Source organism: Triturus cristatus, chromosome 7, assembly GCF_964204655.1.
Source record: "Triturus cristatus chromosome 7, aTriCri1.1, whole genome shotgun sequence".
NCBI classification, from domain to species: domain Eukaryota; kingdom Metazoa; phylum Chordata; class Amphibia; order Caudata; family Salamandridae; genus Triturus; species Triturus cristatus.
This window is the reverse complement of record NC_140590.1, coordinates 345,685,766-345,710,807: the sequence shown is the minus strand read 5'-3', so window position 1 is coordinate 345,710,807 and position 25,042 is coordinate 345,685,766. Positions and strand designations below refer to the sequence as shown.

The window sequence follows — 25,042 nt, the reverse complement described above, 5'->3', positions numbered from 1 at the left end:
AGCAACCGCCTCAGCTTAAACAAGTCAGATGTCAGTTTCAAAGACTGCGACAGAAACATCCACAGAGAAAACCAGTGCATGTCGAGAGTGGGTTTTCATGGCCTTGTAAATACAGACCCTTTTCACTCAGCACTTTGTGTGAAAGGGGCATGCCATGGGTGTTGCTGTGGGTGTTCTCAAGCAACACCTATAGATTCTGCTGCATCGCCAGATTTACAACAGTTCGTAAACCTTGGAATACTTTTATTTCTCCTCTATTTTTCCTCTTTCTATGTGTGCTGCATTCTGCAGCACTTATAGAACGAAGAAAACACCTCTCATGATTGTTTTTGTGCAAGAAGGTTTTCCTTCCTGCACAAAAACAATCCCCCCTAAAACGCAGATACACTTACACCATGGCGCAGCTCAGGGGAGAGCTCAAGGATACCTCATATTATTGTAAATATGATGCATCCCTGTGCTTTGAAATTGATGCAGCACGGCGCAGCCAAATGGCTTGCAGTGCTGCACTGCATTACTTTATTGTAAATAATGCTGAGAGTCCTTAATCGGAACTTCTTGGAGCAAGTCAGCAAAATAAACAGGAATATATGGGGCATATTTAAAAGCCCTTAGCACCACCGGAGTGTCTTTTGTTTTACGCTCCTGTGATGCTTTGTGCCCATATTTACAAGGCCACGCAAAGTCACTTTGCTGACTTTAGACAGCCCTGTGAATATGACCCTCTTTCACGCAGTACTGTGTCAAAAGGGCGTGAAATGGGTGTTCCTGTGGGTGTTACCACGCAACACCCATGGCTTTTTGACACTGCCCCAGATTTACAAGGATTCATATATCTGAGGTAGTGCCAAAAACTAACATATTTCCAGGGGAGGTGTTAAAGTAGCACAACGAGGAGAAATACTTTTTTTTCTCTTTGTTTTGTGCGCCTTCGATGTGTTCTGCATTCTGCAACACACGTAGAAGAAGCAAAATGCCATTAATGATTGTTTTTGTGCAGGAAGGTGTCCCTTCCTGCACAAACACAGGAACCCTTGCACCGTGTTGCAAAAGTGCCTGCATTTGCACACAGCTGCTGTTTGTGCGCTGGTGGAGGGACGAGAACAGGCATGTGCTGTATTCTTGTCAATACAGCACATCCCTGTATTTTTTAAATGACGCAGCTCGGTGCAGCAAAATTGCTTGCGTCGCCACGCTGCACCATTTAATTTTAAATATTCCTCTATGTTTACTAGTTGTTAAGAATCTTGTAAGAAGATATGGAGCAAAAAAACATGGCCAGGTAGTTAGCCACTTGATCATGTAAGTGTTTCCGGACAAGACAGACTATTGGAATTTATATCTTTCCTTTACTAGGAGCCAGCGGAGAGATACCAGTGCAGGCATCTTGTAGTTGTTTTATTTCAAACCAAGCATGAGCTAGTGAGTTGATTTGTTTGGGAGGCTGTTACAGTATTTATGACTGGAGGTAACTAGAATAAGCACAGATTTAAGCAACTTTCTGAGAGCTTGCAGGAGACATAGGACCCCGCTGAGCAGACACATATCAGGAATTCCTATGGGAATCCAGTATGAAGGCAAGTGGTACCATGTAAGTGCTTTATAGAGTTGGGGGTATAGCTGATCCCCGGGTGCCAACATGTGATGCTGCAAGATATGTAGAGGAATGGTCCCAGTTTAATTTGATAGGCATGTTTTTCTAGACAAGAGGAGAACAAAGATAATGCTGTTTTTCTGATACCTGCTTAGAGTGACAGGCTTTTAAAGATAACATTCTGATAAATTATGTCCAATGTGCCAGAGACATTTAAAAAAATTAAGCCACATCGTAGGACTTCATGCATGGAATACAATGGTTCCTCCTGATGGAAGAATTTAAGGAGTGAGGTCTGCAACCCAGTTAGTTATTATGAAGAAGGCAATTTAATTGCAGGTGTGGGGAAAATTGGCAAGCGGCAACTGTTCTACAGTAGAGATAGGTCAGTAGATGAAAATATGCTTCAGGGCACATGGGGTGGAGCCGATCAAGAGGCAGGTGCTCGCTAGACTGATGAATAGACGTAACAATGGATTGAAAACCAAGTTACTCACTTTTTTATTGCAGGCCACCTATGACCGTGAAGATTTTCTGAAGGCCTCATATTTTACATTATTTTCCTAAGTGACTAAAGTGGACTCCTGAAATGGGGTGGAATAATGCATGCGGTGCAGTGGCAGGCAAGGCGACAATAGGTGAGACACAGTGGTGCATATTTACAACCCCCATCTTCCTGTGTCTAATTTGAGGCGGTGGTGTCCAGTGCTCAGCACCAGCACTTAATTGGTTTCCGGTGCTCGGCACCGGAACTTAATTGCTAACACTGCACTTATCACAGTCTGCCACATGGTGGCACTGCTCATCTAATTTAGAGATGAGCAGAACAATAGTTGTTCCTGAATACAATATAAATTAGAAATTATTAATACCTGCCTCCCCAGCCATTTCTTTAGTTTTTGGTACCTGGAATAATCTGAACTGTGACACATACAGGTGAAAGAGTTGTTTTGTTACTGTCATTGATAGCGATGTTGGACATTGGGTAGTGCAAGCTTCAGTGGCCTCCGGCCCAGGGCCCTGGCACTTATTATTTTACAAATTAAGCACTGCTATCACCAAAGGAATGTTACTTTTAATTGCGTTCGTGTAGCGATAGGGGCATTGCCTTATTTACAATGCGGTGCTGTTTGGCTTAATGCCCCCTTGTAAATAAGGAACCCTTTCATACTATAATTAGAGTGAAATTGGTGTGCAATGGGTGTTGTGCTGGGTGTTCCACAGCAACACCAATTGATTTTGACACTGCCCCCTATTTAGAAGGGTGGCGTAAATAGGAGGCAATGCTAAAATTAAGACCAGGGAAAACCTGGTCTTCACATGGCGAAACAAGGAGAAATGCTTTATTTCTCCTCATTTTTGCTGTTTCTACGTGTGCTGTACTGTGCAGCACACATAGAAACAGCAAGGCACGGGGAATGATTGTTTATGTGCAGGAAGGTCCTCCTTCCTGCACATAAACAATCATTAAAAAAATGATGATTTGCAACTCCTATGTGTGCTGCACAATGCAGCACATATAAAAGTTTCAAATCGCCATTTGTGATTGTTTATGTGCAGGAAGGAATACCTTCCTGCAAATAAACAATCATTTCCTCAACACAGGCACCCTTGCACTATGATGCAAGGGTACCGGCGTTGACGCTAGGCAGCTTAATTTAGCTCCAGCTCTAGGGAAAACGCAGGGATGTCCGTATCTTTGCAAATCTGGCTCATCCCTGTGTTTTCGGAATGGCAAAGCGTGGTGTTCTCATTTTGTGCTTAATGCCACTCTTCGCCATTCCCTTGTAAATATGCCCCAGTGTGTGAGCTTGAGTGTCTCCTTAGACAGCAATGCATGAGCTAGAGTTTGTTGGTTTTGTTTGTTAGTTTATTTATTTAGCACGGCTTATCACCTGTGAGGGTATAGGGCGCTGTCCATGGGTATGGTGAGATTAAGTGATTTGCCCAGAATCACAGGATGGTGCGCCAACACTTAGACTCGACCCCGGCTCTGCAGCTTCTGAGTTGGCAGGTCTGGCCACTGCGCCGCATCCTCTCCACTCCACAGTGTCAGAATTAGGACTTTTTTGCCAGTGCTGCAGTTTCACGAAACTGTACAGTTGTCGATTAAACAAAATTTCACCTGCAGAAATAATCAACCATTTTCTAATTGTAACCTGACCTTTTGACATTAACTACAACAAAGCCTTTAACCAGCTGATTCCTGTCAATATCAATGTTGGACTCACGGAAGGTAACTGTTTGCCCCTTACAGGGATGCCAGAAGCGTGCCCGCCACAGAGAGAGGACCTGACTGCCGGGAGAGGTCAGACGTGCCTGAGGTCCTGCCTCCAGGACAGAGACTGCTCGGGGAAGAGACGCTGCATGTGCGATGGTGACTGCGGCATGAGCTGCGTTATGCCAGGTAGGGCCAGATTGGTGGACATGCCCAGGTCAGTCTACTCTTCTGATGGTCATCTTCTTCAACTTAACTCTCATGAACCAGAGAACTTTTGTATTTTTTGTTGTTTACAAACGTAAATGTAAAGTAAATTCTAAAAGTGGGCCATTGGTTGAAAGAACCCCAAGTTGCCACATCTCAAGTGTGTGTCACTCATCCAGTCTTGCTTAATCTTTTACGTTCTTGTGATTCTGCTTTTTGCATTACAAGCACAACAATTACTTCAAGTCCCAGAATCCAAAGAACAAATCAGGCCAACTGGGAAAGCATGAAATCTCTTGGATTGGCAAGATACTTTGATGCATAGAGGAGATTCTTGCTCATGTCATAAAATATACTATACTCACCTAATTCTGTGCAATGAGTGGTGCTCTTCATTTTGACTTTATCTTTTGCCTTCCTTGGTGATCGCCAAGAATGTCCCCAACCCTTTGCACACCTCTTTAAATTACAGAAGCATGGCCCTTAGTGCATGTTTGTCCGACATGAATTGAAGTTGACGCAAGGGGAGGAGCATTAGGTCCAGCTGTTGGCACAAAGATAACATGTAGTGTACAGATTTATTGTGTGGGTTGCATCACAGGTGTCTGTAAAAATCACTGATCACCATCACTAGTTTGTGACGGAGTAACCCATCGGGCGAACTCTAAGTCAGGCGTTTAGTGCTTAATTAGGAATGCGGCAGAAGCAGGTGTAAATCTGAGAATGTCCCATGACACTACACACATTGGGGCATATGTACAAGAACTTAACACTGCCGTAGCGTCAATTTTTTGACGTTATGGCAGCTTTTTGTTTATCACCTTATTTCCAGCGTAAACATGAATATTTTAGGTCACGACTTCTGTTGCCAGAACTTAACGAAAATAAGATGCAAGGTGGACATTCCCATGCAAAAACTGCCGCTAACCCCACTTTGCGATATTTACAACGAAATTCCCATACGACGATAACCCCCCAAAACTGCCGCTAAGTCATGGTAGAGGCAGTCTTTTAAGACCAGAAAATAGCTGGTCTGAAAATTAGTGGAAACACTTGGGTCCACATATTAGGTGCTGGACAGTGCTGCAAGGAACAGTGCTGCACTGTCCTGAGCCAAAACAAAAGGACAGGGATGCTCCCTATCAATAAGATAGGACGCATTCCTGGGCCCCATTCATGAAAAGTGTTGCATCGCAGCGACAAAACAGTGTTGCGACAGTTTTCACTACAGCCTCCTTGTGACACCATGGATGCGTCGTATTCAATGTACGGTGCTCCATGTTGCAATCAAGGACAGATACGTATGGAATTCTGACGTATCTGGCAGTGCTAAAGTCATGCATTGCTACAGTTGTGTTGCAAGCATGATGCAACTCCAGCAATGCATGGGGCCAGCCTATCCCTATGGCACTGCGTCACCCGAAGGCGGAAGGTTTTGACGCAGTAGCGTCCTAGAATTGTCACAGTGAAATCTGAGAGACTTCACTGCGCCAATCCTACAAGGCTTTGTTACCTGGGAATGCCCACCCTGCATACATCATACCTGACGCAGGTATTATGTGGCATCGGGCTTCACAAGGTCACACATATGCCTAGACGCGTCACTTTTTAAACTCGGCGCAACGTGGTGCAAGATTCATGCTGCAAGTATTTCCAGAAAATGATACACCGGCGGCATTAAACTGCCAGAAGGGGCTCAGAATTAGGCGCCCCTGTCTTTTTCCCCTACAATGACGCACAATGGCTGCCATGCGCCAACGCAGCCACCTTTGAGCCATGGTGCAAGGGTGACTGTGTTGCGGAGTTGATTGATGTTGTGGCTCCATCTCTACTCGAGACGTCTGCAGGTGCGTCTGGACTAGTGAAGGGCGGGATTGAACCAGTTGGCTTTCTTGGATTGTTGTTTGCCTGGTCTTTTCTTGAGGGTGCCAGGGTGTCGGCGCAGTTGAAGATCCATTGGTGGAGGTTGCACGCTGCGGTTTTGGCATCTGTAAGTGTTGGCGGAGTGGTGGTGCTGAGGGAGTTGACGAGAAGTTCTTCAGTGGCCGTGATTCAGCTGCGACGGGGGGGAGGCCGGTGATGATGGCGGTGGTGTACGGTGTGCTTGTTGAAGGGTGATGTATACAATGATGGTCGGTCCAGGAGAGTTCTGTGGTGTAGCTGTAGTTGAAGTTTCCGCTCGCGAAGAAGATGGACTCGAGCGTGTGTCTGGCTATGTGGGTTGGTGCGATGACTAACTGCTTATGTCAGATGTTGGCGAGGGTCTTAGGAAAGGGGTGGTTTTCTGGTCACTGGGGTTATCCAGGTGGAACTTGAGGTCTCCGAGTAGGATGTAGACAGGGGATGGGAGAGCCTGGGGTGCGATGAGGTCTACAATGGCATTAGTGAATGGGGGTTCATGGCCCGGGGGGCCTGTAGACGAGGGTGTCACGGAGGGTGGTGTTGGGGTTGGTCCGGATCTGAAAGTAGAGGGGTTCCATGATCGCCGTTGGGGAATTAGAGTGCGTGATCAGTCGGAGTGTGCTTTTGTAGACGATGGCAATACCTGCTCCTGGATGGTCGGGTGGTCCTTGTGCGTGATTTTGTAGCTGTCGGGGATGGCGATGGCGATGTCCGGTCTAGAGCAGAGGTTTGTCCAGGTTTCCGTGAAGAAGGCGGTGTCTGAAGAGGTGGCATCGAGGAGGTCCCAGATTTCTGTGGCGTATTTTTGGAGGGATGCAGTTAAGCCGGTCAGGTGCGTAGTTGGTCAGCTGGGCGACAAGAGGCGCTGGTGTGCTGATGTGGCAGGAGGGCGTTTGCAGTTTTGGCAGGCGCAAGGTGCAAAGGTATTCTTCGGTGATGCTCGATGGCAGGCGGTGTGGCGTCTAGCATTGAGGGCGAGGAGGGTGCTGGCGTCTTAGTGGTAGAGTGTCTGAGAGGCTGGGTCCCTGGTGCTGGGAGTGGTACAGGGGCAGACGGACTTCCCTTCGGCACACTAGTGGCACCCCCGCTGTTCATGGCCATAACGCGGCTGCAATTAAGTAGTGCTGCAGGTGGGCTGGACAGCTGGGAGGTGGGAAACGCAGGAAAGGACACTGGAGGGGGCAGGGACGCGGGGAATCGCAGCTGCAACGAGGGACAGAATAGGTAAAAATGAACTGCAAAAAAGCACAGGAAAAACAAAGCAAAGATAAAAAAAGACAAAGGTAGAAAAGCAATGGAGAAGAGCAGAAAGATAAACAGAACAGAACAGCAGAAAGCAGGAGGGCAGTCAAGCTGCGGAGCAGTGACACTCTACCACTGGACCACCAGGGATGAGGCGCAGGTAGGAGTCTGTGGGTGGAGGAGGGACTCGAACACCTGACCTCCGGGTCAGAGGAACCAGCAGCAGCAGATGGTGACAGCAGCAGCAGCAACAAGGCAGAGCAGCGCTGTGCGAAGAGGAAGTCCACTAAGGGTTAGTCCCCTGAACACCCAAAAGCAAACTAACAGGGGGCAAGGAGAGTCAGAACCACCCAGTTGCCTTTTCCCATCTAACAGTGGTGACCAGATTCTGTGTTCCCCAGTTCCCCAGCGAGTAACGGCAGATCAAGCTGCATACCCAAGGGCCTGGGCCCGAGCCAGCCCCGTACCCCTCGCACACACTGCCACCAACGGCCGATTTCAGCGACTTGAGCCAGTTACTAGAGTCCCCCACCAGTCTTGTGCGGTGCCCTTGGTGATGTAGGTCAGCCGCAGCGCAGGGATTGCTCTGAGCATGGTGCGTGTCACCTACAGGCACAAGGCCTGGGCCTGACTCACCCCTGGGCCTCCTCCGCTACGCGTCCCAACTTCTCCTCACCTGGACAGTGACACCGGGGCTCAATGCGCTGCACTCTGTCCAAATCTGTGACTCAGCCAGCAAGAGCCTCAGCCAGGTGGGATTTCACAAGCTTAGGTAGAGCAGTCGCCGTCAAGTCTGCTGGGGAACCTCCCGATGCAGGTGATGCAACAGAGCCCCCTCAGGCGTGACGTTGCAGCACACCCACCACATAAGTTTAGCACAGCTCAGGAGCCTCACCCTCCACAGCGTCCGACCAGCGCAACATCCTCCGGCCTGTGATGCACAAAGGCGTGGCCCACCATTGGTAATCTCCTCCATGCACCCCGGTGTAGTGGTGGCACCTGGTATGTGATGCAAACCGCCCTACGTTGGTGCGCAGGGGCGCCTCTACCATTCACAGTTCCAAGGTGCGCCAAGCGGTCTTCTCACACAGGTCAGCAACGTGTCTCCATGCGACCTGCCAGACTTCACCACCAGTCAAGGGCGATGGCCGACGCCTCAATGTCTACCGCCATGGCTCAGCAACTCCATAGCATCCCTGCCTCCCACTCCGGGTCACAGGCCCAGCGAGGCCTCCTGGGCCGGGGGACTGTCCCCGCTTTCAAGGTCTTGTCTGCCATGGTGTTGCATGGTGGGTTCTATGAGAAGTGATGCATCACTAGTTTTTCCCAGCGATGCACCTCGTTTCATAACTGTAGCCCTGAATCGGCATTTCTTCTTCCCCTGGGACTCTGGCTGGTCATCTTGGCTGTTGAGGGGTTTGGGGTGGGGGGTTTATTGATGTGTGCTGCACTTGGCCCTGGCTGTCACATTCTGCATTCCATTGGTTTTATTTCCTATTTTTCATTGGAGGTGAACTTATAGGCTATTTTTGCCTCTAGAGCCCAAAAAAGTCACATTGGGCTGACGAACGTGAGGTTTTTTTTTGCAGCTAATGGGGCTATCGTCACTTTTCTCTCGCTAACGTCAAAATTGTTATCACTTTGACGCAAGTGTTAGCGGCAGTTTTCACCCTGGCTAGCTATTACTATCGCCATGTAGCGACATATTGTACCTACATCGCTAACAGGGCGATAGTTTTTGGTGATAGGCCGCGTTAAGAAAACTGCAGCTAACTAATGCTAACGCTAGTTAGCGGCAGTTCTTGCACGTATGCCCCATTGCTCCCAAGGCCCTTTCATTAGTCAAGCAAACACTGGGTTTTGAATGACAGAGTCTCTGCCGGTGTTGGTGACCACTTGTCAGGGGCCTTTCCTGCAGGAGGCCACTGCATACCATTTATTGGATGGCCCTCTTTATGTCTGTCCCCGTTTTCTCCTTTGTGTGACCACCAAGTTAACCATTGCAATCGTGAAAAGGCAAAAAAAGCACAGCGACCTCCAGCTCACAGGGAAAAACTTAACAGAATGTCAAGGTCATTGCCTTTTTATATGACATATAAAATTCTTTGGGGGTTTGCTTCTGAAGAACAAAATCATGTCTGCCATTATATGGGGCCTCTAAATGTGGTGGGAGGTTCACTGCTGGGTGGGAGGGCCCACCGAATGCTGGGGAGAGGATGTCGTCCGTCGGCTAGACTGCCGACTTTGGTGCTGTAAACCAGGGTTCGAGCCTCGGGGTCGCGTCCACATCCTGTGATTCTGGGCAAATCACTAAGGGGCATATTATCAAGCCAGGCAATAAAATTATCGCCGCTTTAGCGGCAGAAAACTGCCGCTAAAACGGCGATAATGGGCTTGATAATATGCTCTATGGAATTCCAATTGAAGCCCATGTTAGATGTCCTTCACATTTAACATGGCCTTCAATTGGAATTCCATAGAGCATATTAGCAAGCCCATAAATGCCGTTTTAGCGGCAGTTTTCTGCCGCTAAAGCGGCGATAATTTTATCGCCTGGCTTGATAATATGCCCCTTAATCTCCCTGTGCCTAAATATGTAATGTAAATACGGTGCTCATGTACAGCTCTCCAATACCTTCGGGTCGAGTTCGCGCTATATAAAAGATGCGGAAAAAAAAATGCTAGCTTTGGGTTGTACTGTTTGTCAGGGGCTCCTAGGTTGCTGCCCACTGATCCTGGAGACCTCTGCTCCCAGCTTTTCCCCTTTATCAAAATCACTTTATACTCGCACAAATACGTAATCACTCTTTATCCAGTACCTGCCAACTTAAGGGGTAAACTTAACACCAGTGTAATGCCCTCTGGGATAAAATAGAGCAGAAAGGAAGCATCAGAGACGTGTGTCACATTATAGAAGTCTCCACACCCACTCGGTTTGGGGTTTCAATGCATGCCAGTCACATATTTCAACCTTCAAACATCTGAGACATGGGGGCAGCTCTGGGGCCAAGACTATGGAATCAAATAAACTCAAAACCGAGAGATGCATAAATTACATGCGATTCAGGAAACACCTGAAAACTGAACTCTTCAAACTGGATTCTAACTCAACTTCATTCTGGAGAGGGTGCATGATTGGGGTCGTTCACCAGTCCTTACCCACTCAGACTCTAACCTCCCAAACCCTGCCTGGCGTTAACCTCTTTGCCATGTAAACATTCATCACTCTGAAGCAAAGCAAACTGCAGAGCTTTATAAAATGACTACTTAAATGGTGCATTGTAAGTCTAGGTTGTAATTCACCTCACAGTGGCGAGAAAACCCAACTGGCGCTTTACATAGTCCTTATTTACTGTCAGGTTTTTGACAGTAGAAACACCCCATTTCCCATAATTGCTCCCCCACCACACTACTCCCACTCCCCACTTAAAGCTACTTTCCTTTAAAACATTTCTGCCACAGCATCAAAGCACGTGCACAGCCCATGAAAATGCAGCCTTTTTTGTCACTGTGCAACACCCTCCTTTTAGATATAATAGGGGGGTCATCATTTTGTGGTTCAGGGTGGTAGCCATTGCTTCGCGATGCTACTGCTTCTAACCCTTCTGACTGATTTAAAATCCAACTAATTTACCGAATTTGACAACTTATCCTTTAAAATACTACAATACCGAGGTGGGAGAGCCTTCCAAGTCAAGGCAGTGCAACGCTGGAACAGGCTGCCAACCTCCCTCGCAGCAAATGGAAATCTTCTGAGCTTTAGGAAGAACCTAAACACGTGTCTCTTTCCAAAATAAACAAGAGAGCCTATGAAGCTTTTTGTCTGTAAAAAAATAAAAGTGGCCACTCTCGTAGTCGACTGGTGGTTTCTGATAGTGCCAAGATGCCTGTTAGATGAACGGCGCACTTTACAAACTGACAATAATTATCTGCTTGATTTGAAGGGGTATGGGCTGCTGATCAATCATGGTAACCTGCCTTCTTTTGTGCATGCTCCTTTCACGATTCACCGGTTTCACCGCTGATTCTCTTCCAAACCCCGGGGCCCTTTTGTGTGGTGGGGACACCTTCACAACTTACCAAGATAAAAGAAGATAAATAAGAAAACATAGAGTAGCTTGGATGATCAGAATTCTTTGTTCTGCCAATCTTTCCACATTATTGAAGATCAATACCATGAAGGAAAAATTAGCAGAGTTTGGATATTATAGAAGTCAGGCATTCCTGAGTGTTTGAAACATTTATTTCATCATGATCACTGATCCAAGATGGAGGTGTCTTCAGTTTACCCCTGCAGTGGGTTCCCAATGCAAGATGGCAACAGGAAACAAAACATTTTTGCTTCCGGTTGAACACTGGAATCAGTATAGAAAGAACTGGAAGGCTCACACACCTTGCCTGGCAACTGTGCATGTTGCAGGTTCTCCCCTCTGGAATGCCCTCAGTGATCTGATCAAGCACAACTCTCTTCTAAAAAGCACCCGGCTCCCTCTTCGAGTACCCATTTGTTGTGTTCTAGTTTTCCCCTTTGGTTAATATTCTAGCCTATGGTTCACATTCTACAATGTGCTTTGAAGACTGATAAATCGAAACTCCTTCTCTTTTCATGAATATTGATTCCTTTGGTGATGACACCACAGCCACACTGAAGTTATCAAGGGCATGGCTCACCTCATGTCCTTTATGGGTGATTGATTCCATGTATGTAATGAAAGTCGTCCAACTCAAGGTCACTCATAATCCTGCCTATTTGTAGGCTTAACCTCCATATTTCTTTACAATCTTAAGTGTCACTCCCCCTTCTGTATACCAGTAGGGTGTTATCTGTATTTCAGTCTTGTGATGGAGCCTGTACCAGTGTTTCTCCTTTTCTTGTTTCTGGTCCCTGTTTCTGCTATAGCCGTTGTCAGGGTGCACAGTACTATTGTGTGTTCTGACATTCGGGTAACGGTGTCGTGTAGTTCCTATAAACCTATATATGATCTGCGCGTTTTGAGTTGACAACATAGACTGTGGGATTGGTGTTCAGACTGATTCCAGACACCCCCATCGGTTATCTTTGTCAGTATACCATCTATCTCACAGGGGAACAACCTTTACAACGCAACTTTTACAACGCACTACCATTACAACGCATTTTTTACAACGCATAATCCATTACAACGCATGATATTACAACGCATGACACTACAACGCATTTTTAAAAACTACCTTTACAACGCATTCCATTACAACGCATACTACCATTACAACGCATACCATTACAACGCATAATATTACACTATACTATCCAACACTTACCCTACTGATGCACCCCCTGGAGTTAGAATAGTAATTTTTACCCCTATACTATCCAACACTTACCCTACTGATGCACCCCCTGGAGTTAGAATAGTAATTTTTACCCCTATACTATCCAACACTTACCCTACTGATGCACCCCCTGGAGTTAGAATAGTAATTTTTACCCCTATACTATCCAACACTTACCCTACTGATGCACCCCCTGGAGTTAGAATAGTAATTTTTACCCCTATACTATCCAACACTTACCCTACTGATGCACCCCCTGGAGTTAGAATAGTAATTTTTACCCCTATACTATCCAACACTTACCCTACTGATGCACCCCCTGGAGTTAGAATAGTAATTTTTACCCCTACACTATCCAACACTTACCCTACTGTTGCACCCCCTGGAGTTAGAATAGTAATTTTTACCCCTATACTATCCAACACTTACCCTACTGATGCACCCCCTGGAGTTAGAATAGTAATTTTTACCCCTATACTATCCAACATTTACCCTACTGATGCACCCCCTGGAGTTAGAATAGTAATTTTTACCCCTATACTATCCAACACTTACCCTACTGATGCACCCCCTGGAGTTAGAATAGTAATTTTTACCCCTATACTATCCAACACTTTCCCTACTGTTGCACCCCCTGGAGTTAGAATAGTAATTTTTACCCCTACACTATCCAACACTTACCCTACTGTTGCACCTTCTGGAGTTAGAATAGTAATTTTTACCCCTACACTATCCAACACTTGCCCTACTGTTGCACCCCCTGGAGTTAGAATAGTAATTTTTACCCCTACACTATCCAACACTTACCCTACTGTTGCACCCCCTGGAGTTAGAATAGTAATTTTTACCCCTATACTATCTAATACTTACCTTAAATGTAATTTAATATTATGCGTTGTAATGGTATGCGTTGTAAAGGTAGTATGCGTTGTAATGGTAGTGCGTTGTAAAGGTATTTTTTAAAAATGCGTTGTAGTGTCATGCGTTGTAATGTCATGCGTTGTAATGGATTATGCGTTGTAAAAAATGCGTTGTAAGTGCATGCGTTGTAATAGTGTGCGTTGTAACGTCATACATCCATCTCACAGTGTCACTATAAACTCCTCTTACCAAGGAGAGAATAGTTCTTGGCAACTATCGAACATGACAACTCTGTCCCATCAGGGATCGTGGAAACAGTACAGTCCTTTTCGCTCAGTAATTCGTGCTCACTTTGTCTCAGAGAGATACACAGAATAAACGGTGGGGACGTTTTTCAATAAGCATGTATTGAACCAGCGTCATTGTAGTGTAAAATTGGTGTGCTGAAACAACCATAAGACAGAAGCAGATATAAATGATTATAAGCACCAATAGAGTAAAAGGATGGAAGATTCCTAACATAGTGCTAAAACCATGAATAAAGGCAGGTATATAAATACATGGCAATAAAAATGCGTACTCCTACAATGCAACCCTAACTAGATGTATCTACGTGTACCTAGCATGTATGTAGGTGTAGAGCCAAGAATCCCCCTAGGCTGAAGCCAACCCCATTACCTGAAGTGAGAGACTGTGGGACCCCGTCTTGATCTCGAGATTGAAACCCCGAGAGGGATGTCAGACGACTGCGAGCTGGAGTGTCTGCGTGCAGGAACCTCAGCGTCTCACGTCAGTGTGTCAGCATGGAAGTCTTTCTCCTCTGCCTGCCCCAGCAAAGATATGGTGTGTATATACCCAAAAGCTACCCTCAGGGGTTCTACCTTGCTGTGTCATTTCAGCCGAGGATGATGGAAAGGATGACTCTTATACATAACTATTATGCAGAAGATGGTAATCCTGCTATGATTCTGAGAATCCTCATGCATGATATATGAGGCTAGTTTTCTGGGAAAGCCACACAACATTTATGCAGCACTTTAACTAGGTAAAAGGTCAATATGAAAAACCGTTCTGTAGTACAATGGCAGGGAAAATGTAGGTGAAATGTTAGGTGACTACCCAGGCCTATCTTGGGTTACATTACAAAACATAACAGCAGTGCAACATCAGCCAGATCCAAATCCATTAAAGGTTGTGATACTTGGGCTTTTCCATCTCTCCACTGCATTTGATATGGTTGGCCATGTAGCGCTTCTTATCCATCTTTAATTTGCACGTAGAGAAGGAAGCTGGGGTCTTGGTTTGCTTCGGTCGTTCGTATTGGGTCGGACCCAACATTGAATTCTGTGGGACCTCTCAACCCTTGTGTATGCTTTTATTTATAGAATTTGCAAGTTGTACATTGCAGAGAAATCTTCATAGTTAGAGCAACATGGGAGACAGATCAACCACTAATGGGAAGAAATTAGACAAAACTCTTGTGCATGGCGCCAGGTGTTTATATTTTTGTGAAAGAGGCACATGTCTTTTGTATCTTGATGAAAAGGAGGCAGAGTTCCAAGGGGGTGCAGCTCAAGCCCAGAAGGTCTTGTAAGAAGAAACACTGATCCAGTTCGAGGATGTGAGAGGCACTTGAGTAAAATAAAGCGAGATTTTGTAACCGTGTCTAAGGATGTCTTCCATGATAGGCATAGACTGACTATTTGAACAGCTGGAGCGAAGAATGTCTTGTTACTTACCGGTAATCTTCATTACCCCGATTAGGGTTCTCCTCGTCCCAGTCCTTATACAGTGAGGCAGACCTGCCTCAACACAGACAATCAAAAACGCTAGAAACAACCAAAAACTAAAGATCAGATAAGCCCCTCCCACCCACCACCATGCCAGTTATCAACAAGTCCCAGACACAAACACAGCGGGAGGGAGGGAAGGAAGAGGACTGGGACGAGGAGGACCCTAATCGGGGTAATGAAGATTACCGGTAAGTAACAAGACATTACCCCCTCATGGGTCCTCCTCATCCCAGTCCTTATACAGTTAGGAACTCACAAGCAGAGAACCAAGAAGAAAAAACACAGGAAACCAGGGATCCATGCAAAAAGTCCAAAACTTTTAATCAAATAAATGATCAACGTACAGCAGCATTCAGAATTCCAACAGCAAAACTGTCAACAGATGCATTCAAAAAATCAAGTCGATAATGCCAAAGAAATGTGTGATGCAATTGCCAAGTGGCCGCCCTACAAATCTCCTAGATCGAGACCCCCGCCGCCTCAGCCCAGGAAGCGGACACAGAACGTGTCGAATGACCCTGCACCTGAGACGGAGGAGGCCGATCCACAGACTTATAGGACTGGCAGATCGCCAAACGCACCCATCTACTAATCGTGGAAATGGAAACCTTCTTCCCCTTAGCCACACCCCCACAGGAGACAAACAGGGCAGGAGAAAGCCGAAAGCACAGCAAACGCTGTAGGTAAATCTGAAGATCCCTGCGAACATCTAAAGAAGAGGGAACGAATGCATCCCCCTCCATATGCAAATCAGGAAGTATCACCTCCTGTTGCAAATGGAATTTGGAAGAAACCTTAGGTAGAAAAGCCGGATCAAGCTGTAAAACAACCCGATCCTGCAAGAACTGCAAATAAGAGAAAGAAATGAGCAAGGCACCCAATCACACAACCGACGAGCGGAGGTGATGGCCAGCACAAAAGCCACCTTAGAGGACAATCACAACAAGTCCGCCTCCAACAAGGGCTCAAAAGGGGGCAACTGCAGACCCCGCAAAACAGTAGGCAAATCCCAAGAAGGCATGAGCACAGGAGAGACTGGACGACGAAGCCTAAAGCTCCGAAGAAGCCGACTCACCAAAGGGGCAACAACCTCCAAGGAAGCCCCAGGACTCCGACAAGCACGAACCGCCGCCCACTGAGCAGACAAAGGAGAAGGGGAAAGGCCCTTTAAAAAAACGTCCCGGAGAAAATCCAGCACAGAAGCAGGATCCCCAAGCACAGGATCCACACAATGCAAAGAACACCAAGAGACAAAAGAGCCCCAATGACGACCATAGCATTTAGGGGTCGAAGGCCGACATGACAACTGGATGTCACAAGCCACTACAGAAGAGCAGATCAAAGACTCCAACGTCAACCGCTCAAGAGCCAGGCCGTCAGATGCAAATGACGAAGGCAAGGCAGAGACAGGAGCGGAAACTGAAGAGGAGCAGAAACCAAAGGAAGCCAGACAAACTGGCCCCTCTGGCCACAACAGGAGAGGAAACCAAAGGCGGCAAGGCCAGAAGGGAGCAATCAATAGGACCATCACCCTGCAGTCTCCACCCACAGCCACATACATCAAATATGGCCGTGGGTGCCGGACGCTGCTTTTAACTCCCAGCGTGGGAACGACCCGGAGCCAGGACATCAGGAGAGCTCCCCGCCCCAGCCTAGCACATGCGCGGGGAGCGTCCAGACGCCGGAGCAGGAGCGCGGCCGAACGGAGCACCGGTATGGCCGTGCAGAGAAACAAAATCAAATAGAAAACAACACAGGAAAAATGACCTTTTCTTATTAATTCAAAAAATGTTTTTTAAAGACTCACGGCACCACAACTATCCCGCAGGAAAACCGGAACAGAAACAGGAAACACGGAGCACCAGCATTCCGACCGCCGTCGGAGCAAAAAAAAAGGCATGACGGCGGGTGGGAGGGGCTTGTATGACCTTTAGCTTTTGGTTGTTTCTAGCATTTTTGATTGGCTGTGTGGAAGCAGGTCTGCCACACTGTATAAGGACTGGAACAAGGAGGACCCGTGAGGGGTTAATAAATGTTTGCATCTCCTATGCAGATTAATCAAAGAATTAATTCTCGCTGTTTGTGTCATCCACCTTGACCACCTCTTTGCAAACCTTTCATGACCGAAAATAGTTTGCCATTAATTGAATGTCTCCTTAGCTGATTAAATCATCAAAATCCCTAGGATTGATATTTCTTTCCCAGCTGAGTCTTTCATTGTACATTGTCTAAACAAGAAGAGTCATCTATCTGACAACATTGAGTAGTATTCTGTTTTCAGATGGTCAGCCCTAGCTTGTGGTCCTTCGTTTAGGCTTTCAATCAGATGCATACATTTTTAGCTGGTGAAACTCCCTGGCAGAGCTGATCTCTGCTCAGAGGGTGCCATGGTTGAAACCAAATTTTGGGCCCCACCTCTACTTGTCCTCTTTAATTACCTATCTACTGAAAATTTTAGAGGAGTAGGAAGAAGGTAAGTGATGGCAAGATTAAGGTGAGCTATGAAAAGAAAAACACATCAAATGAGACAAGGATGCCAACAGTGTTCGTGCAATAGTGTTTAAACATACTTTTCTTTGAACCTAAGTTGTGGGGGGACTGCAGCGCCCTGGGCGTGAGCCCCACTCGCATCTGCTAAAGGCCTTCATATTGCCAACAAGCTATCTTAAAGTCAGCCAGTAGGTAAATCCAGGATTGGGAAACTTTGAGTACTAGTGCAATGGGAGAGCCACCTGCTGGCATTACCACCTCAAATTGAGTTTAAGGCTTTCTGTTTTAGCTTTAAATCAGTCCCATGTGGTCATTCTACTTATATAAGTGGTGACCTTCAAATTTGTACCCGTCAGTACATCCTTCCAAGATCCCAGTCCATGCAACTAGCAATTGTTTTAGCAAGAAAATGTGCTTCAAGCCCTTTACTCTTATCAGTCAGTCAGTGATAACTTTATTTCGGCCATAAGACCATAAAAGTGCACATAAGTACATCGTCAAGTACAATAAAACAATAAATAATGTTACATTTTAAAAAGAAATTAAACAACAAGTTATCATGAGGAAAGTGGATACAAAAATTAATTTAAAAAGATTCGTCTCCTGCGCCACATGCCATATAAATAGCGAGATACTGCAAATATAATAGGGGGGTGGGTGTCATAGGTTAGAGTCCTAAGGGCCTGCTTAAAGTGACGAAATCCCAAATTCCTACAAATGGGAATTAACCAAAATTTTCTAATTGCAGAGTATACAGGGCAGAAGAACAACACATGTGAAACAGTCTCCAATTTGTAATTACATGCGGGACAACTTTCCTGGTTCTGCGTCTGCCACTTAGCTGAAAAGGACCTAACTGGTAAAGTACCATGTCTAAGCTGGATATATAATTTTCGAGCAAGCGGGGGTTCAATTAGGTCCATGAATTCCTCGAATTTTGACTCAGATTTAACTGTGAGGAACTCAGAAGTCAATGTACCCACCATTGTAGAGCTCGATAGTATTTGGAAATTCCGTATACATATCAGGGAAAATAATTCTTTCTTTGATAGCCCGGTACAAAATATTTCTGGGGAAGCCCAGAGTTCCGGGAGTCCCAGACAGGCACTAGCTCCTTTGATATGTTGGAGCCAGGGGATCTTTTTAGATTTAAGGAGAGACCAGATCTCAATGAATTCAGCTCTGTATGAGGCCAGTTCGGGAACCGACCACAACCTTTTCCAATACAAGATTGGTCTGGCACTTACAATCTCATCTATTGAGACTAGGCCAAAATCAAATTTCAAGGGAGTCAGAGGCGTACTAGAGGGGAGCCCTACAAGTGTTCTTAAGAAGGACTGCTCAACCTTGGTAAGGGTCTCTATTTGCTTATGTCCCCACAAATCAGCCCCATAAATTACGGCCGCTCTGGCTTGTCGACAAAAAATCTCCAAAACAGGTGACACTGGTTTATAGGTCGATTTTTTGAAAACTTTATTGAGACCCCTCACCAACTGGGAAAGCTTAAGCGTCGACTTGGCTATCTGCTTATCCCAGTTAAAATTCTCAGTTAGAGTAAGACCCAGGTAGACAAAAGTTTTAACCCTTTCAAGGGGAGTGCCGTATAAAACTGGATTTGGGCGTACCCGCTTAGGGGGGTTGAAAATCATAAATTTTGTTTTCCCCAAGTTGATTTCCAATCCCCGCTGCTCGCAGAACTTTACAAAACCATCGAGTGTGTTTTGAATGCCCGATGATGTTCTAGACAACAACAGAGTGTCGTCTGCGAACATCAGAGCGGGCACTCGACCTGTTGCCAATTTTGGGGCATCATTGTTTATCACACAATTCAGATGGTCCACAAGACCATTGATGTAGAGACTAAATAGTGTGGGAGCCAACACACACCCTTGGCGGACACCTTTGTGGACAGGAAATCGATCAGTAAGGGCACCATGCTTGCCACATCTCACCTGGGCAAAGTTATTTTCATGGAGCCTAAATAAGACTACTAACAAATAGGGCGGAAGGCCCAGATCAGCTAGAACCTGCCACAATTTGGCTCGTGGGACTAAGTCGAAAGCTGCCCGCAGGTCCAAAAACACAAGGTAGAGGCTGCCACCCTCCACCTTGGCTGTTTTCCAATACAGGACCTGCAGGCGAAAAATCTGATCGACAGTAGAAATGCCAGCCCTAAAACCTGCCTGGAAGGTAGAAAGGATCCCTTTCTCTTCAATCCACTCCAGGACCCTATCCAACAAAATCCTCCCCATTAATTTTTGGGAAGTATCGATTAGGCTAATGGGCCTGTAGTTGGAAGGGGTCAATGGGCAACCCTTTTTTAGGATAGGGACGATTTCAGCTCCAAGCCAAGTTGGAGGCACGTTGTCCCCCTGCAAGATGCAGTTAAATAGGGTAACCAAATAGGGGGCCCATATCTTTGGATGTGCCCTGAACAAGTCTCCAGGCAATTTATCAAGGCCGGGAGCCTTGTTGGGAAGCATCTTCCCTATCGCTGTTTCCACCTCAGTCAGAGTAAAAAGATCAGCTGGATCACAACATCCGGAAGGTGGTAAAGGTTCGAGGGTGCCAATAATTAAACCATCCTGATCTGGCATACCGTATAAGTCACCAAAGTGACTTTCCCAGATTGAGGAGGCAATATTAGGTGCAGGAGCGTGGTGTTGCCCACCAACTCCAGTTGCTACAATGGACCAAAAAGATTTGGCATCATTTCGGCTAAGTGCCAAACCCAGTTCTTCCCACATTGAAACCTCCCTTTCCTTCTTCGCATCACTAATTGCTTTTTTATATAGGGAGCGATTTACCCTAATGACTTCTCTGTCGTTGGTTTTAATGGCCAGCAACAGAGCTTTTTTGGCCATGCGACAAGTCATATTAAACCAGCGAACAGTTGTGGTCTGAAGCTGAGTTACCTTTTTTACCGGAAACAGTGTATCTTTTAAAGCCATAACCAATTGGCCATGTATATCGATAGGGCTGACCGATGTGCCAGTTCTCCCCATTTCTTCAAGAAATGGTATAATAATCTCGTAAAGTTCCGCAAGTTTACTATCGGACATTAGGATTCCAGACCATTTGACCCTCCTTCTGCAATTTGTAATAATCAGTGGACTAATTACTTTATTTACGTCCGATTAAGGATTTTTTAAGCCAAAGCTCCCCGGTTTTAGGGTCAGTGCTAAGGCATTATGGTCACTATCAAACCTCTCAATGACCTCAAATTTATGAATCCTATCCCAATACCTAGCTTCAATAAAAATATAATCAATTATTGAAGTATGATTTAGTCTGTTAAATGTTGCCTTCCCAGGTCTATCTGGACTCACCCTGCCATTGCATGCTCGCAGTGATGCTGCTAGGGCCAGCGACTGCAATTGCAAGACAGGGGGAGTCCAGACTTTAACCAACGGCATCAACGGATCTGGGATATTCCATAATAGATCCACTTCATCTGCATCTCCTAAATTTGGGTCCCAAAGGGGCTCAAAGTGACAATTAAAATCCCCACCCAGTAATATCACAGTGGAGGGGTCAAGTGGCTGCATAAGTTTGGACAATTCAGCAATAGTCTCAGATTCATGGCCCCGCTTATTAGGCCTTGCATAAACATTAATCAATGCAATTTTAGGGCCATTTACTGGATCCAACAGAACCAGTTGAACATCCCGAGAATTGGTTTGAATTTCAAGTGCCTTTACTCCTAGGCATGTACCAACCCATATGGATAGACCACCCGAAGGTCTGCCCCTAGTGCTCATACTTGCCAAGATATCATATGTTGCAAAGCCCGAGACCACACTCTCATTAAGCAGCCAAGTTTCCTGGAACAAACAGATATCAAAAGTGGCAATAAACGCACCCCAATCAGCAATAGGAAGCTTGTTTTTAAGGCCCGCCACATTCCACGAAAGGATTCTGACATGGTCAGCAACCATGACGTTCTTAGATGGTAAAAAGTCCAGAGAACCATTGGAATTTTTCAAGGTGGGGATACCAACACCAGCCCCTTGGACAGGTATAAAATTTATGGGGAGACAAGGAGTAAAAAAGGGGATAAAGGGGAATTCAACAGGGGGTTCTAGAATCTGGGTCCCCATACACTGTTCGGATCGTACAATTAGGTCAGGTTTGCCAATATCCAATGGGCTGAAAATATCATTTGGATTAGGTTGGGCAAAAACAGGGGGTGAATTAGTCAGTGACCACATATGTCAGTCGCATCCGTCGAGGCCAGAAAGAGCTTCATATCTATTTACAGCCTCTAGCGGCGTGAATGTTATCAAGTGGTCCATCCTCCTGTTTCTATTCCCATAATTCCTAGGCGGTATAGTATCCCACCTTGAGGCATTATCCAAAACTTTTGGAATAGGATTTGGTTCTTGAAATGTATAGCCATATTCTGGAGGTGCACATAGGTTAGTCTGGGGGAAGTCACAAACTGCGGGGTACCCAACTCTAATCCCTTGGGTTCTGGGATAGAAGTAAGTAAGTTCGAGGGGGACAATAGAATAACCAGGATTCCCTAGTGGCCAATTTAGGATATGTATAACAGCCTTGGGATCTCTAAAATTTATAACCATTAGGTCCCCCTTGATATCCTTCGCCCTGCTTCCTAGCCAAGGGAGTCGGCGTACATGGAGGATCTCACCATTAATATTATAAGGAAGGGGACGATACTGTCTCAGCCAGTGTACTGTTTTATTTTTGAGTTGAAAAAACCCTTCCCTCCTGCCATCTGGTAGTTTAGGAACTCCCGCTAGTATAACTACGTAAGGAACAGATTCAGGAGGTAGTTCAACTTGGGGCTCCTTACATTTTGTATCCTTAACAGTACTAGAACTCCTATCAACATCCATATTTCCCACACCCTGAATTTTTTCGGCCCCATATGTTTTGCTAAAAGCAGATGGGACTGAATGCCTTACAGGTTTGGGTGATATAGGCATCTGTTGCCTGAGATCTGGAATCGTACTACCTGCAGTTGGGCATTCACTTGAAGCAGGAATAGACAAAGGCGTAATGGCTACAGGAGGATGGGCTAGGACCGGTAGGTCCTTAGCCTGCCCCACTTTACTACAAGTAGCCAGCTCTAAATTCCGTAGCCTTTCCTCGACCCTCTTCAGCCTCTCAATGATTAGTAGAATAAATGACCTTATGAGATGTTCAATATTTGCAAGCTGGTCAATATGCTGTATTTCCTTAGATGGACAGTATGAGGTAGCGACCAGGGGAACAACCTTTACAACGCAACTTTTACAACGCACTACCTTTACAACGCATTTTTTACAACGCATAATCCATTACAACGCATGACATTACAACGCATGACACTACAACGCATTTTTAAAAACTACCTTTACAACGCATTCCATTACAACGCATACTACCATTACAACGCATACCATTACAATGCATAATATTACACTACACTATCCAACACTTACCCTACTGTTGCACCCCCTGGAGTTAGAATAGTAATTTTTACCCCTATACTATCCAACACTTACCCTACTGTTGCACCCCCTGGAGTTAGAATAGTAATTTTTACCCCTATTCTATCCAACACTTACCCTACTGTTGCACCCCCTGGAGTTAGAATAGTAATTTTTACCCCTATACTATCCAACACTTACCCTACTGTTGCACCCCCTGGAGTTAGAATAGTAATTTTTACCCCTATACTATCCAACACTTACCCTACTGTTGCACCCCCTGGAGTTAGAATAGTAATTTTTACCCCTATACTATCCAACACTTACCCTACTGTTGCACCCCCTGGAGTTAGAATAGTAATTTTTACCCCTATACTATCCAACACTTACCCTACTGATGCACCCCCTGGAGTTAGAATAGTAATTTTTACCCCTATACTATCCAACACTTACCCCACTGTTGCACCCCCTGGAGTTAGAATAGTAATTTGTACCCCTATACTATCCAACACTTACCCTACTGTTGCACCCCCTGGAGTTAGAATAGTAATTTTTACCCCTATACTATCCAACTCTTACCCTACTGTTGCACCCCCTGGAGTTAGAAAAGTAACTTTTACCCCTATACTATCTAATACTTACCTTAAATGCAATTTAATATTATGCGTTGTAATGGTATGCGTTGTAAAGGTATTATGCGTTGTAATGGAAATGTGTTGTAAAGGTAGTTTTTAAAAATGCGTTGTAGTGTCATGCGTTGTAATGTCATGCGTTGTAATGGATTATGCGTTGTAAAAAATGCGTTGTAAGTGCATGCGTTGTAAAAGTGTGCGTTGTAACGTCATACATCCTAGCGACCAATTCCACCGATGTAGGAACTGTATTAGAGGCGACCTTTGTAGTAGGTGTGATTACTATGGGGGCCTTAAGAGTAGATGCATCTAAATTAGTGGCATTAATTTTTTTTTTCCCAAATTCGGTGTGGCTTATCCTAGGTCTGCTTGAGTCTCCCCCCTTTTTCCTCCTTTTGTTTAGTGGTGGACCAGGAACTTTGGAAAACAATAATTTCCTAGTCTTCTTTTTAGCTATCACCGTGTTTGGCAAAGGAGAGTTAGCAATCTCTTCTATGTCCACTAGAGAATTAACATGAGTGGAAATAGAATTCGTATGGGCATTATCATGTGGGTTAGGTGGAAAACTTCGGGGGGAAAACTCCCGCAGGAGTACAGGAACGCTATCTAAAGACAGCAAGTCATCACTTTCATTACAGGGGCTGACATCAGGCAAGGTAGCTTGTTGAATTAAGTCTATCAAGGGCCTGTTCTTCAAATATTCCACTGACTGGCGACGCTCAGCCCGTCGCACAGCTAGAATATCTTCCTTCCCTCCATCTATGGGAACTTTGCTAAAATAGCAATCTAGTGTACCTTTCGAGGGACCCCCTACCTTACTCAATGTCATGGAATCGTCACTCTCGGCCATGGTTGATGAGTGGTATAATGTACTGTGTATGACCCTCACACAAGACAGAGTTTGACCCCACCCCGGCCTCCTCTGGCCTCTGAGGGCCCGCCCTTTGCCCGGGCTTAGCCCGGCGCCGCCCGCGCGCGGTCCCGCGACGCGGGGAGTGTCCTCCAAATTTAAATGCCTCCTGGCGCCAAATCGGTGATGTCGATGACGGCTTCCTGCCGCAAGGGATCTTGGGGGTGGTAGTCCCTCCCGCTCCGCGGTCGCGCCGATGCAAGGAGACGCGGCGGCGGGGAGAGACCCACAGGGCAGCAGGAGAGCGCGGAACAGCAGTGGGCACAGCAGTCTGGTAGGGTTAAATTATTTTTCTACAGCGCGCCCGCTCTGCCGAGAGTGTCCTCCAAATTTAAATGCCTCCTGGCGCCAAATTGGTGATGTCGATGACGGCTTCCTGCCGCAAGGGATCTTGGGGGTGGTAGTCCCTCCCGCTCCGCGGTCGCGCCGATGCAAGGAGACGCGG

The 25,042-nt window shown here is 45.9% G+C and overlaps 1 protein-coding gene across 2 annotated transcripts in view; it reads left to right on the top strand.

Moving 5' to 3' along the window:
• The window catches only part of LOC146809627 (beta-2-glycoprotein 1-like), an 87,459-nt gene that overhangs the window by 46,676 nt on the left and 15,741 nt on the right, over nucleotides 1–25,042 (top strand). Inside the window, exons 1-2 of one of the 2 annotated variants that reach the window (XM_085616480.1) lie at nucleotides 2,135–2,232; nucleotides 3,852–4,001. In XM_085616480.1, the coding sequence (XP_085472606.1) occupies nucleotides 2,184–2,232; nucleotides 3,852–4,001 (199 nt within the window). In that variant the 5' untranslated portion in view covers nucleotides 2,135–2,183. Of the gene's footprint in view, nucleotides 1–2,134; nucleotides 2,233–3,851; nucleotides 4,002–25,042 lie in introns of those variants that run through there. The other variant, XM_085616479.1, reaches the window with a different exon arrangement.